The sequence below is a fragment of the Sinohyriopsis cumingii genome, chromosome 13 (assembly GCF_028554795.1).
Source record: "Sinohyriopsis cumingii isolate HCF-2022 chromosome 13, ASM2855479v2, whole genome shotgun sequence".
Lineage (NCBI taxonomy): Eukaryota > Metazoa > Mollusca > Bivalvia > Unionida > Unionidae > Sinohyriopsis > Sinohyriopsis cumingii.
Window position 1 is genome coordinate 32,916,531 of NC_142973.1, and position 15,980 is coordinate 32,932,510.

General features: G+C 36.0%; 1 protein-coding gene across 2 annotated transcripts in view; it reads left to right on the forward strand.

Annotated features, from left to right (window-relative positions):
• Positions 1–15,980, forward strand: part of LOC149785162 (solute carrier family 45 member 3-like) — a 66,940-nt gene that overhangs the window by 36,086 nt on the left and 14,874 nt on the right. For both annotated transcript variants that reach the window (XM_089978945.1, XM_089978946.1), the window contains exon 2: positions 6,410–8,007. In XM_089978945.1, the coding sequence (XP_089835071.1) occupies positions 6,457–8,007 (1,551 nt within the window). In that variant the 5' untranslated portion in view covers positions 6,410–6,456. The remainder of the gene's footprint in view (positions 1–6,409; positions 8,008–15,980) is intronic.

Sequence of the window (15,980 nt, forward strand, 5' to 3'; positions counted from 1 at the left end):
CTCTATGCTTTTAAAATTTTGATAGAGCTTCTAGGACTATTTTGGATTTAATTCACAATACTGAACATTCTTTTTAAATTTTCACTGTGTATGCTAGGGTAATATATTATTTGCTGAATTTTACAACTTGTTGGTTTTTGCTCTTTCTGTTACTTAGTGACCATAGAGTTGTAACAATAGCCAACACACTGGCCATATTGAAAATATTGTTACTATTCCTACTGAATGGATCATCGTTTCAGCATGAGATTGTTTGCTGAACAACTTCTTATGATATCTAGTTAATTCAGAATGAAAATAGTGCTGTTGAGACATTCAGTATTCCTGCAACAGTGGCTATCTTGAAAGTCTTGTTTGTCACTGTTTCTTCTGAAGGAATCAATATTGTGATGTCTGGTTGGTCCTAAATGTCAATGGTTACTCCCTGATTTCCAATATAGTCACCTTGACTTTGTTTCTTATCAGACTTGGATCAGACTTGACATGCGGGTTTGTATCAAACGGATTTTGAATGTAATTTTAGGATACAAGATGTAGCAATTCAATAGAATAAACTAGGTTGGTCCAACATCTTCAATACTTTGGGCCACATGAACCAAACTTATAAAGTTCATGGGCCACACTTGAGATATATTATATTTTACTACAAATATAGACTTTTTATTTGAGCATGTGCAATGAAAAATGACCCTAAGTCTGTAGTTGGACTGTACCAAATTAATACATGTTAGGGATTACAATGAATGATTTGTAACTTAAACTGAAAAAGAATGTAAAATAGTAACAAGTAGCACAGTAACTTCAGAATATTTTTGAGAAAGGCCAAAATAATGTATAAGGTGTTTACAAAATCTGCCCCCACATACCTAACTACCATTTTCCAGGAATGGGAATCTACTGGTATCCAAATCTTAGGTCATTAAAAGGGCTAAACTTATAAGTTCCCAAGCCAAAACAGGAGTTGTTAAAAAATAGCTTTCAATTTTCATGTGTGCTTGTTTGGAATAACATTTCACATAATAATAAATCTTTAATCGTCTCCATGCATCTCTTCCTTCTGCAAATAGGTGCACCAAAATTGCCCTACTCAGCAGAATCAAGAAATATTTACCTATCGAAACTCGCAATCTATACTTCAAGTCATATATTCTTGCAACAATGGATTATTGTTCAAATGTATGGGGAAACTGTGCTTAATCTGAGCTTGATAGGATTTATAAATTTTAGAAACGAGCAGCATGCGTAATTTTAGATCCATCTATTGATCATCCCTCAAAAGCATTGTTTACAGAACTTAAATGGTTCACAATATATGACAGGATAGATGTTCACAGGGCAGTTCTTTTATACAAATGTCTACATAGAACTGCACCAGAGTATCTTCAGGACTTATTCAGGTCTTTTTCAACAAAATACTAATTGAGATCAATATCACATGGAAACTTAGCACCAAAACCAAGAACAGAGCAATTTAAAAAGAGCTTGCAATACTCTGGTACAGTTCTGTGGAACAAGCTTCCACTACATGTAAAATCTGTTGAAAATATTAGAGTATTTAAAAAGAGATATCATGAGCATGTATGTGTTTCTGATAGATAATGGAATTTAGTATTTTAATACTAAACATGTTAAAATAAACAGTAATTATTGCTATCTTCTTATAATGTGCATTGTTATACTTTCCTTAAGAGGACCTCAAGGGAGAATAGTCCTTGACTAATGAGTTACCCTTTATAAATAAAGCATTATTATTATTATTAATATTAGATGGATGAAATCATAAAGAATGGTGTACTTATTCATGTTACACCACCTACCTCTTGTGTTTTTTTTTCATTTCTGCAGCAATGTAGCATGTATGTGAATAGTTATTTACTGTGTAATTGCTTTTTTATTTGTGTGTGTGTGTGTGTGATTTGGATATTTAATGTAGCTTTAACAATTGTCATCAAATTGCTATGATGTCTGCAGTGTGGCAATTTAGAGTGATATCTTGCACTGGATCATGCGACAGAAATGTTGCATCATATCCACCCGGTTAGAGCATCTGCCTCGGACGTGGGAGGTCATGGGTTCGATCCCCAGTCGAGTTGTACCAAAGTCTTATAAAAATGGTACTTACAGATGCCTTGCTTGGTGCTCATCTTTAAGAGGTTTATGTTAGGACTGGTTGGCCTTGTGTCAGGATAATGTGACTGGGTGGGATATCATGCTACATGTCTGCGACATGATGCCCCAGTGCTAGACATCACTATAAATTGCCACCCTGCAGACATTGTAACGATATGACTGACAAATTATTAAAGCTACGTTAAAGTTCCAAATCATACACACACACATATACACACACTCATATCCACATAGTCACATTATCTTGACACCAGGCCAACCATTCCTAACATTTGTCTCTTAATGCTGAGTGCCAAGCGAGGCAGCTGTTAGTACCATTTTTATAAGTTTTTGGTATGACTCAACAGGGTTTTGAACCCATGACCTCCCACATCCCAGGCAGATGCTTTAACCACTTAAGCCACTGAAGAGGTCTCTTCAGATCCAGATTCATGTTGCCTTGTCTCTGACCTTCTTTTCCTTGGTCAAGCAGCATGCCACAGCTTGATTGCATTTCTTGGGTCTGCCAAGTTAAGAAGTGTCATTATTAGTGTGATTTTGGGGACAATTTATAAAAGTTCTTATATCCATCAATGAATCATACTAAAGTACACCCCACATTTTCATATTTCTCTGAATGATTGGTGCAAAAAATGCATAACATCACATCCTTTCCCGTGACATGCTTCAGACATTTATGTCTATTTTTCAAACATTTCCAGTGTTTTTTTATTCTCTTCACTTGATCATACAGTATTTATGATTGCACTCTCTTGACAGTATCTAATTTCGTATGTTTTGATGGCAGATAAATACCTTTCAAAAACTTAAGCATCATTTTTCAAACTGTACCTTTAGGTTGTTATTGTACAGCCATTATTGTGCTGAGGTGCCATAAAATGCTTCTGTGTAAATATATACAAACTTTATAATTTTTTACTGTACAGTGCACTGAATATTTATTAACAAAAGGAGCACACACACACAGAGACTAGCAGACACACATACACATATATAATCCTGCATAGATACAGACATGTGCCTAGATATGAGCTTTACCAATGGTATTCATTAACAAAAGTTGGTATTCAATAACAAAAATTGGTAAATAATTTAGTGAATAGATGGGGGGCCCGAGTGGCCGAGTGGTCTAAAGTGCTCACCATTCCAGATCACTGCCATCTCACCTCTGTCTGCGTGGATTCGAGTCCAAGGCTCGGCTAGCGTGGGTATGTGGGAAAGCCTGCCAGTAGTTTTTTGTGGGTCGGTGGTTCTTCCCGGGGTTTTCCAGGGTTCTTCCTCCACCAGTTATACTGGCCGCCATGTATAGCCTATCTTGTGCTGAAAAATGGCATTAAACCCTAGAACAACAGAACAACAACAAGTGAATAGATGATAACTTATTTGCTAGAACTTATAAAACAGAAACATTTTCAACCAGGAATTGAATGAATCAAAATCAGGTGATGATTTTATATGGTTCAGAAGTTCATTCCACCATAACGGTGCCATTATGCACTATGAGCAATTTGCAAAAGTTTTTCACTTTGTGAATGGCTTCTTCAGTATGATATTAAAACACATTATTTGCTATAATATTACTTATTGAATGGGCCTACATGACCTTTTCCAATAGGCCAATACAAGTTCAATACCCGATATAATTTTGTTTCGTCCATATTGAAATCTGAGTTTGGGGGATCAGCACAGCACTCTAGAGTCTAGACTAGTGTTATAGAGATATTTTGATGTAATATAACTGTTTCCAGTTTTTTTAAGTTTTTTTACAGGTCATATTGATTAGAATCCACATTTTAAGAAATTGACCGCTTCTCTGGTCTAAAACATACAAGTAGAATCATTGCAGAATACAAACCTCACTTCTCAGTGGACATGATCTTTTGTTCATTGCCTGTGATTCAATCTGTAGTTGATGCAATCTGCCTATATGTGTATTTATGTATATTAAAATTTCTGTTACACTTCTTCGCATAGAATTTAGAAATTGAAACTGTTGGTGATATTAGAGACAAGATAGCAGATTAAAAGGCTCTGATTAGCAAAAGTAACTGTTATCTAGTTTTAAAGGATAAAGATATTTTATACTTATTAAATTTGGTAATTTTTGTCAGACCTCAAGACTGAAGACAGAATTATTTCTCATATATATTTTGTTGCAGAGATTAAAACTGACTGTGATTAGAGATATAGTAATAATATACATGTTAATAAATCAGCTTCTGGACTGAATCATTATTGAGAAATTAAATGTTTAGTTTAACATAGGAAACAAATATTTTTTTTCCTCAGAAACATTGTTATCGGAAGTATTTGTTGAGTGAAAGATAGCAATTAAGGGGGAAGCCAGAAGCTTCTTTGCTCTACCTCGAACTCCCTATCCTGTAGGTACAGCACTAGTCATATAATGTAAGACATCTACCCTCGTATTTACATTGTTTGGTTATGCACTGTAGGACTAGTACAGCACTAGTCATATAATGTAAGACATCTACCCTCGTATTTACATTGTTTGGTTATGCACTGTAGGACTAGTACAGCACTAGTTCCATGTGTGCAAAAACTATTGTAACAACAGTATCTCTGCTTTATTTTAAATAGATCCATTAACCATCAAAAGGATTGGTGTTTTACATTTTATTTGTTAATCTGAAACAAGACCACTTGGCCTGACAATGATCAGTGGAAATCTTCGCTAAACCAGTGGATTAGTGATGGATAGGGTTTAGTGATCTATAAACAGTTTCTAGGCCTAGTCTCCAGTGGACAGAGACAGATCAAAGGAAAATTGCTTGTTGTATTATTGACTTGTCCTTTTTATGCAAAGAATATATTGTTTAGGAAATAAGATAAATGACACTGAGTCCTGACATTAAAAGATAATTTGGCAACAGTGGGCTCCAAATGTTTCTTTCCTTTCATCAGTTTCATTTTGAATTAGCACACTGGTGTCAATTACCAGGTGAGAAATATCATACCCACTTGAGCCTCATCTTAATAAATTGCTGTGAAGCTTGGTATGTGTGCATGCATGTACCTGTTATTGACATCATCTCAAGTTGCACAGACATGTATAGATTGATCTCCATCAGGGGGACATTTTCAAGTCGGAAGCAAGAGTGTGTGTTTATGTTGGGGGAGTGTATATTTATTTGAGCAAAGTACTCACCATTCCTTTATTATTACAGAAGTTTTCAATTTTATTAGGTATCTGCCAGTGCTACAATTACTTTGTTCACAATATTTAAATGAATATTAGTTTAACGGATATAACTTATGGCTTCCTGTCATACAACATGATTGCAGGCATTACAGAAGATGCAGCCTGGTTTAATCAGATATGGAATGAAAAAGATTCTTTATAAATGTTTGGGTCATACATACCTCATGTGTGTCTTTGGGTAAATGTTAACTATATCATGTGCCTATTAAATCATAACGCACACAAACACACTAAACTTCACTTAAACCTAAGAGTCCCTTTCTCAAAGGCAAACACTTTGTACAGTTTTTATATAATAATGGTGATACAAATAATAACTATGATCAACAGAAATGATAATAATGATTTATGCAATCTTCATAGATGATATTTATTGGGACCTGGCCACTTTGATGCCATGTTAGGAATACTTTTGTAGGGGCCAAAAAGAATGACCTATTAATTTCACCTTTAGTGGAATATTTATTGGAGTCGGGTCCCCTAAACAAATAGATGTTGAAGTGCATGCTTATTGCCTGCATAATTTTAGGGAAGTTTTCAGCAAGGACAATAAATGCATGCTATAATAAAATTCCATGCATGTATGCAAGTAGGTGATGCCTTTTGCTCAGAAGGTGATTTTAATGGTGTGATTTAATATTTATCTTGGTTTGATGGTTCAGCAACACTCTGAAGGTTGTATCATGCTCAGGCAGGAGAATCTGATGCAGTTGTTGCAGATATTATTCTGTGTGCAGAGCCCAAGACTCAAACCCAGGTGTAATGGCAGTGTTTAGTAAAGGTGAGTGCTTAGAACACCCTGACACGTGGAGCTGCCATGGCTGAAGATAGTACTGGGTCATGTGGTTTTAATATTAATTCATTTCAACTAGCAGGGTTAAGAGGGTTGGTGGATTGGAATGATTACAAAACTAGTTAAATAATTTTAATTACCTTTCACTACACATACACACAACATGGTTGAATATGTTCTGTACAGTTCCTACGTTCTTGTATGTGAAGAAATTTGAACTTTGCTGAATTTTCACTGAATTTTCTGTTTTGATCTTTCTTTTCCAGATTTGGTCTGAGACAGGCCAAGTAAAGTTCAGTCATAATGGTTAAGTATGGCAACAGCTGTGGAGATATACGAAAGAAGACCCCGACCCCGAGTAAACTCCACAACTGATACTATTACAGCTGAAAACATAGAGCCTCTCAAAAATCAATCCATTCCAGGAACCCTTCCAACATCCAAGATGGCAGCTACATCAGCATTCAGAAAGTCTTTGTCTGTCCTTCAGATGTTTCTTTTGAATGCAGTGGTCTGTGGGGTGGAGATATGTGCATGTGCTGGATTCACTTACATACCGCCCATGCTGCTGAAAGCCGGTTACCTGGAGGAAAACATGAGCATTATCCTTGGGGTTGGCCCTTTGTTGGGATTTTTCCTAGTTCCTGTTATTGGTAATGCCAGTGACAGATTGACAACTGTTTGGGGAAAGAGACGTCCATTTATCTTTGTACTTTCAATGATGTTAATATCTGCACTAATTGTTGTCCCATATGGAGATTACTTCTGCTTCTCAGTCTTTGGCAAAAACGATTTCAGCAGGACTTTGGCTCTTGTATGTCTCACTCTTGGAGTCATAATGCTGGATTTCACAAGTCAGGCATGTCTAACTCCATGCGAGGCTCTTCTCTCGGATCTTTCCAAAGATACTGACCAGCATGAGCGTATATTCACAGTCTACTCCATCATGGTCAGCTTAGGTGGTATCATTGGCTATCTTGTCACAGCATTGGATTGGAATTCACTCAGGATAGGGATATATTTAGGATCACAGGAACGATGTGTGTTTACGTTGCTTGTGATATTGTTTACACTGTTGTTGGCAGCAACGTTGATGACTGCAGATGAAAAAGCATCAGTGGGTGGAGAAGGTGCCTTGCACTTATTGACAGACGATTCCAAAAGTCATGTGATGAATGGTGGAATTGAGTCAGGCTATGATACGAGTAGTAATTCTTCTGAGGATGGGGTTGTCCTGCAGGGTACTTTAACAAGTGAACAAGGACTTAGTAATTCCTCAATTACTAAACCAAGAACTACATACCTGATGAACAAATTAAGTACTTATATCAAGTTTCTACTCAGGTTCAAATTATTTTCAGCATTTTATAATATTGGCAAGCTTTTCTGTTCAGCAATATATGAGAAATTACCTGACCCCTTAAAACGTTTGCTTGAAGTTCCATTTGTATTGCGCCATTTGGCAGCAGCAAATTTCTGCAGCTGGACTGCAGTTATGGGGTTTAATTTGTTTTACACTGATTATGTTGGCAATGTTGTATACCAAGGCAACCCAAATGCCCCAGAAAATTCATACTTGCGTAACAGATTTGATGAAGGTGTCCGCATGGCAAGCTGGGGGCTTCTCTTACATTGCATTACCTCAGTAGTGTATGCACTTTTTGTGGAGCGATTGGTGGACCGATATGGCTGTCGTTTAACTTACCTTCTTGGAATGATGTCTTTTTGCTGTGCAATGTTTGGAATAGTACTAGTCGACAACATAATTTTTGTAAACGCTATGGCTGCACTCACAGGAATAGGTTATGCAACGCTGACGACTATTCCTTTCATCCTGGTGACCAAATATCATGCTAAAAAAGAAGTAAGTTGACATAAATGTGGTTTCTGTATGATTAATGTTTAAAAAACTCACGGTTTTAGTTCTTAGGTTGCAGCACTTTAAAGGTCATACTGCACCGAGGCAAGTGAGCACATATATATATATATATATATATATATAGACACACACACACATATATATATATACACACATACATACATATACATAAAGGTATTATATGATTCCCTTTGCATGTTTGTGAATATTCCTGTTCATGTCAGAATTGAATTACCGGTAAAATAACACTGCAGTTTTGGCAATATAGTTAGCAGATTCAACATGTACAGTACTATTATTGCTTCTCACTTTATATAAAGGTCATCAGGTCTTGTGCTCTTATGAAAATCAAATAATTATCCAAGGAGAATCTAAATATATATGCCACTCATGGAAAAGGAAAATAAAGAAAAAGATTATATGTTGGAAGTATTGCATAATGAGCATGCTGTTGTTGTGTAAATATGTGCATTAATATGAATATATTAATGAGTGCGGTGGGGTGACATGTCGACCCTAAGTGCACAAGTTTATGAATGAGAAGATAGAAACATAAAAGCATTTGATATTATTACTGTATTATCACATTTAATTAATGGACATCATATGAAAATAACATACATTATTACTCTCTTTTAAAGGGTTAAATTTTAAGTTTCATTTGTTTTGATTTAGAAAAAATTCTGTGGTAGGCAATTTGTGCTGTTTGCATGCAGATTTTGATCTGCCAGTATAGAAGAGCCAGGTGTATGAAGTTTGCAATGGTGCATACATAATACATTTGCAAATAAAACATGCATCAAGGTACCTGGCAGTCCTTTATCACCCAGAACACAAAGAAATTTCCTGATATCAGTTTCGGGAAATACAGTTAGCTCCCATGCTGACTTTTTACATCAAGTGGATACATTTTGATACTATCCCTTGAGCTAGTGTTGACATCAGACATTATCACAGTATGTCATAATGGGCAAGACAAAAAACTCAACATACAAAGTTGGTCTTGTTGCATTCTTCCTGAATGATATAATTGTACTTTTGTTTACCAGAAATGGGTTGTTTTGGCAATCTTTGTTTTCTTGATTAGTTTGGTAGTTTTTTTGTCAGTGCTTCAAGTGCCATCTGGTAACCTAAAATTTGGAGTACCTCATTTTCATTGGACTTCATTTTATTTCTTCTTCTCATTTCTTAGTTATGAAAGCCATTGTGGTTCTGGTCAACCAGGCTGATAAATCATACAAATTTGGACTTGCCCTATGATGTCCTATATCTTTAAAACAAATGTAATACTTTCATTGTCTGACCTTTAAATTTGAAATAATTTGAGCATTTTTTTTGAAGGTGGAGCATGTTATGTTATGATGTCTACACAGCCACCTTTTTACCAATATGGTTTCTGCACAGTAACAGCTGTACACCATGTACAGTTACAAAAATGTATGGCTGACTTGCATATGAGATAAGAAAGAACCCTATTCATTCTGGCTCAAATACTTGAAGGTCAAGGTCACTGACTGAAAAAAGGAAAGTGTTTCTGCATAATAAGCCAGAGTTCTCTATCATATACAGTTACTGTGGATGGTTTGCACTTGGTATGAGGAAGAACCCTTTTGATTTTTGATTTGATATATAGAAGGTCATGATTAATAACTGAATGAATAAAAAAATATTTCCTTCACCAAAACATTAGTTGTACATGACATATCTCAAGCAGACTGTGTAGATGGTATGATCTTGGGGTATGGAAGGAGGCTAATTGTATTTGAGGTCAAAAGGCAAAAGGTCAGGGTCACTAAAATGGTTTCAGCACAATAACATGAGTTCTGTGTCACTTACCTGGCCCATATTTTGCAGACATCTTGCAGTTTGGATGAGGAAGAAGTCACACTTTTGAGGCTTGAAGGGCAGTTGTCAAGGTCACTGAAAGAACAAAAATAGTTTCAGCACAAAAATGTCATTTATCCATACAATCAAGATTGAGTGTGCTTATAATGCTTTGATTATGGTGCTATTTGTTTTTTGATGATATTTTGAAACTTTTTGTGCTATTTTTGTTTTAAGTTCAATGAAATATGTATTGAGGTTGACAATGTTTTAAGCCCTATTTTGTTCTTCATTTTAGTACTGTGTAACCAACATTTGCTGCATAGAGACTTTCTGTTTGGGCACAAAGTTGAGTTTCTTTGCTAGAGTATACAGTTTCATTGCTAGAGTACAGTAATACCTCGTGCATTCGCGTTTCTGGATTCGCGAAATTTTCATTGGTACCCTCTACATACATGTTTTCTTTATTTTATTGAATTGTACCTTCGTTATATGACTTCTGTGACATGAAGTTTACCTAGTTTACCTTCCTGACAATGACAAAGAAAACGTCAGTCATTAAGTTTACAGTCCCATTCATTACTTGGTTTTACCTTACTGTGAGTGCAAAAGAAAATGGCAGCCAATGAATTAGTATAGGGGTAATATTAGTATACCGTACTGTAAATGCGCTAGTGTGGCAAATACCCATTAGGCGATACTGTACTCTATTTTTACATCAACCATTTATTTCTCTTTTTAAGGGTAATGTATTAAGCTAACTTTTAAATGAAATTAAAGTGCTTTGGGAGCATGATTTGGGTCATATTTAGGGTTTAAACCCTAGAAATAAGCATTTATTAGCATTTTTAGTGATTTGTACCAAACATTCGCGATTCCTCCTGATCCGCGACTGGTTCTGGAACCTAACCTCGCGAATGTTCGAGGTATTACTGTATACAATACATATAGCTAGATGTTCTGTGTTTTGTCTTTGTCTGTATTATCTATGTAATGTGTTCATTGGTTAGTTTGTTGGTTTTTAACGGCACTTTCAGCACGTTATTATCCTGTTGAGAGAAATGGAGCTAAGTGCCTTTTCCAAGGACACACTGTGGCAACTGACCTGGGCTGGTCAGGGTAAATATCAATTCCATGATGCTTGGATTAATTGTGGCATACATTTCATAACCAACTACAGAGTTTTCAGTTATTTAGCAAAATATTTTAACGCTGATTAACACACAGGGAGAACAGTATCATAGTTCATTTATGAAGGAGCTTATAACACTGCTGTGAGGAAAGATATTAAAAAATCTGAAGATATTTAAAGGGTGTTTGATAACAGATATGTTAAAATGGTGATTCACAGAAAAGTCTGAAGTGCTGAATACAAGAGTAGGGCTGGAGTAATGGAATTCATCTTTGCATTAATACTCCAAATGGTGCATGACACTCCCAGGTCTTCTGTCCTCTGCTTCAAAGGCTTGATGGACAATCAACTTTAGTAGAACAGAGAATCAAACAATCAGCCTTAGTAGAACAGAGAATCAAAGTAAAAGTAAATAATCCATTTTTCTTGTGCGCTACATAACTAAACAAGATGACAGGAAGTTCCTTGGCATGAATTCTAAAACATTTTGTTAAACTTCTAATTGCAGTATTTTGGATAGTAAAAGTTCCTGCATCCCAGATCCTCATTTTCTTGTTAATGGTTCCTTTTTATTAGATGGATCCTAAAGCTAGACATAGTTAACTAAGATCCTCTGGAGTTTAATCCATAGTCTTCTTCAAGAACCAGTTCCATTTACCGTCAAAAGCTTTGATGTATGCATTTTAAGATTTCTATATGCATTTTAAGATTCTATCTCAAGCTGTACCATTTCTGGTCATACAAGTGATCCTTATGTAGAATGAAAAATGCTTTTTGTCAGAACAAAGTTTTGTTAATGATGTTGTTTGTGTTATTTTGGGTTCAACACCATTACTTAGTGAAGTATAGGCTGTTCATGGTGGCCAGAGTAACTGGTGGAGGAAAAACCTGGGGAAAACCCTGCTAAGAGCTACTGAACTAGGGGAAGCTACCTGCAAACTTTCTCACATAGCTACATTGGCTGAGCCTGAGACTTGAAACCCATGTGGACAGGGGTAAGATGGGATTGATTGGTAAAGGCAAGTGCCTTAGATCATTCAACCACCTGTTGCCCCACAAAGTTTTGTAGTTGCTGCTTAGATATATAGGCTGTAATACACAAGTTCTGAGGACTGGTGTAGTAAGTGAAAGGATGGCTACCATGGTTACTGTAGATACTGTGATGTTGATAAATTAGGAAGACTTCAGATATTGTAACACATGAAAGGAAGAGGCCAGTGTAAGTTTGCTAAATCAGCATCAAGTTCACAGTAAATGAAACTGAGGCTTTGCATGGTTGCTGGGCAGTCTTCTTGTAAATCATGAGACAAGAATGTAGAGCTAACAACCTAGATGGCATGATGTGGGTTGAAGTCATTTAAACAGTTAAAATGGCATCAAGATCTTGAAGCTTCAGAAGGCACAATATTCCAAGATATGTTCCATGTTCCTAGTCTCCAGGACTGCAAATAACTTCAAGTTAACCAGGACCAAACTGATGTGTTTCATTGGAGATGCTTGCATGGTGTGACAGTTCCAAGTTCGAAATACTAGCCTAGCAAGTATGATGTTGGGAAAGTGTCTCCTGTTTCAAATGTTAATATATTTTTTACATAGAAATTGAACTCTGTAAAAGAAATTTCACTTGTCCAACAATATTCAGTTGCCTGGGCAAGTTGGTGTAAGGAATAGTTTTTTCTGAGATTGTATATTGGACCAGACGTTTTGATAAAACTAATAGAAAATGCAAAAGACTGAGACTGATCCTTTGTATTGGATTTTGATGGAACAACACAGGCACAGGTTGAGAAGATGATGGACTTGAGAATAAGACACTGCTCAGCTATACACGATGAAGTTTGGTGTACATTCTACAAAACGAGTATTTTTGGGGGCTATGCAAGAGGGGAAAAGTTGTTGATAGGATATTTAAGCCATAGAAGCTGACAAACGTCCTGATGTAGGAATAATCTAAATGTAAACAAAGCCATTGTCTTTGAAGTGCTTGGAAGTCGATTAATAACACTTGAATATCCCAATTAAGAATTTATCAGAATTAGATCTTGCAGCATCTGTGTAGTACACAGTTACTTTGGTAGGGGTCAAGATGTATATTGACAAGAGATACACAGTAGATGTTGCCTTTGGTTATGCGACAGTTTTTGAAATACACAGACGTCAGGAGAGAGAAGACTAGAAATCCCCACATCTCAGCTGTGATGTTAAATGGAGATTTTGAGGACAGCTACTTGGATTTAATGGTCTGCAATGAGGAAATATGGATCCATTCATGTTCCTTAAGAATTATTGCACCACTGTTGAAAAAATTTTTACTTGGTTTTCAGTCTGATGCTCCAGGTATACACATCCTCTATAATTTGATGGTCAGAATGATTGGCAGATTTCTGTCATGGTTTTTGAAGACAGAAGCACTCCAAAATGTAGATGGTAATGGATGGTACTGATGTGCTAATTGTAGACTTGAAGGCAGAAGCAATCCAAAATGAAGATGGTAATGGGTGGTACTGATGTGCTAATTGTAGACTTGAAGGCTGAAGCAATCCAAAATGTAGATGGTAATGGATGGCACTGACATGCTAATTGTAGACTTGACAACAGAAGCAATCCAAAATGTAGATGGTAATGGATGGCACTGACATGCTAATTGTAGACTTGACAACAGAAGCAATCCAAAATGTAGATGGTAACAGATGGCGCTGACATGCTAATTGTAGACTTGAAGGCTGAAGCAATCCAAAATGTAGGTGGTAATGGATGGCACTGACAAGCTAATTGTAGACTTGAAGGCTGATGCAATCCAAAATGTAGGTGATAATGGATGGCACTGATATGCTAATTGTAGACTTGAAGGCTGATGCAATCCAAAATGTAGGTGGTAATGGGTGGTACTGACATGCTAATACACTTGAATGCAAAAATCCATCTTTCAGATGATGATATTGTGATTGGTGAAAACAACAGATAGTGTTATATTTATCTATATTTTTTGTAACTCCTGGTACACGATTTTATCCAGTTTTAATATTTTTTATGCATGGCTGTAAATTGTACAGAATATCTTTTGTTAAATTTTCATATGTGACTTGAGTATTTTAAGAACGTAGTATTTATATAGGGTCTATAAAAAGATGCTTATGTATATGTTGACAGTTATTAATATTAATCTTAATAATAAGACTTAATGGTACATATGACAATCTCTGAGTGGCTTATGGGGTTTTTGATGTTCTTAGAATAATTCTGTTACTTCCTATTGGATGGGCTAGGTCACATGAATAGGCCAAATCGAAACAAAATGGGTAGTGTTATTTGTCACATAGGGACTTTGTGAAATACAGTTTCAGTAATTGGGGTATATAATGAGAAGACCATGCAGTCATTTTCATCGTGATTTTGGAGTCGTTCACATTTCTTGTGTTCCTGTTTTAAGTCTGCAGACATGTTTTATGTTGTACTTAGATATTATTCGAGAACAAAAACATTTGTTTGGACTGTTAAGTGGAAATAGAAAGTGCTCATTATTTGGACTATAATATTTTTTGGGAACTATTATAAATTATTCTAAGGAATTCTGGACGACTCCATCTTCACAATGTCATGGTTCTTGGAGGACCAGTACATTTCAGGGTTTTTTAATTTATAATACAAGAAATTTTTCATTCATTTAGGATTTTCGTAGACCTTTATAAGGATCACTTTGGATTCACTTCATAATACTGTAAGTCCCTCTCACATTTTTGTCATTTATAACTTTGATAATTAAAGTTTTTTTTTAAAAAAAATTGTTTTTGCTTCTCTTTCTGTTACTTAATTAATGACCATAGAGTCATAACAATAAAAAGATTGAACAATTATTAAGAGATCAGCAAAGGAAAAAACTACTTAAAATTGGAGAACTCATAATTTCCAAATGGTCTCTAACACATTACTTTAAAGCCATTGTTGCTATATCCAGCAAGAAGTGGAAGGCTGTATCTCATCCTTTCAAGTACATTCCAAAAATTACAAGAAAAGTGGGTCCCTTGATAGCCAAGTGGTGTAAAGCACTCACCTTTACCAATCATTGCTGTCTCACATATGTCAGTGTGGGTTCGAGTTTCTGGCCTTGCCAGTGTGCATATGTGAGAACGCTGACAGTAGCTTCCCATTAGTTGGTGGTTCTTGGCAAGGTTTTTCACTTGTTGTACTATCTGTCATATGTAGCCTATCTTGTGCTGAGAAATGGCATTAAAACAAAAACAAAACAAGCAACAGTAAGAGAAGTCTAACACAGAAAGAACATGTCATCTGTTTGAAGCTATATGAAGTGGGCTGTCTCAATAAGTCAGGAACTGGTTGAAGATACTAGAGTGTATTATTTCTAGAGAGAAATTTTCAGACTGAAAGCCAAGTACTGGAAATGTGGTTAAGGTGTGTTAGGTTTACCACATGGTAATGCTGATGTTGAAAGAAGTTTATCAGAGAACAAGGTGTGACCAAGATGCTGTCTCAGATGGTTGTATAGGTAGTTAAATTCTATGATCCACTGAATGTCTTTCACAAAGGGACATGAAAATGTCAGTGAGGTCTACCTATGTATGCTATCAAAAGAAATTTGATGAGGAAACAACTGAATGCAGAACTCAAAAGTCAAGTAACATAAGGTCTAAATCAGAGAAAGGAGCGGTCAGAATGAAAAATAAGAACTGATTGATTAGTAATGTCAAGGAAAGGGAGTTGAATGACCTTGAATAGCTGAAGTCAGATCAAGGGCGTTAAATGCTCCAGAAAGGGTCATTCAGACAAGTAAAACAAAAGTCCGTGAGTAATGGGACAAGGTTATAAAAGAGAAGCTGCCAGATCATCAGGCCCTGATAGGTACTAAATTGATGTTGGGCACAGCATGATTTAAGGCTGACGAAATAGTAACTGATTGGCTAAAATCAAAGGAAATGAGAAAAACGACAAGTGAAGAAAAACAAACTGTTGGAAACAAGCGAAACCGCTCCTGGTGACAGAAGTG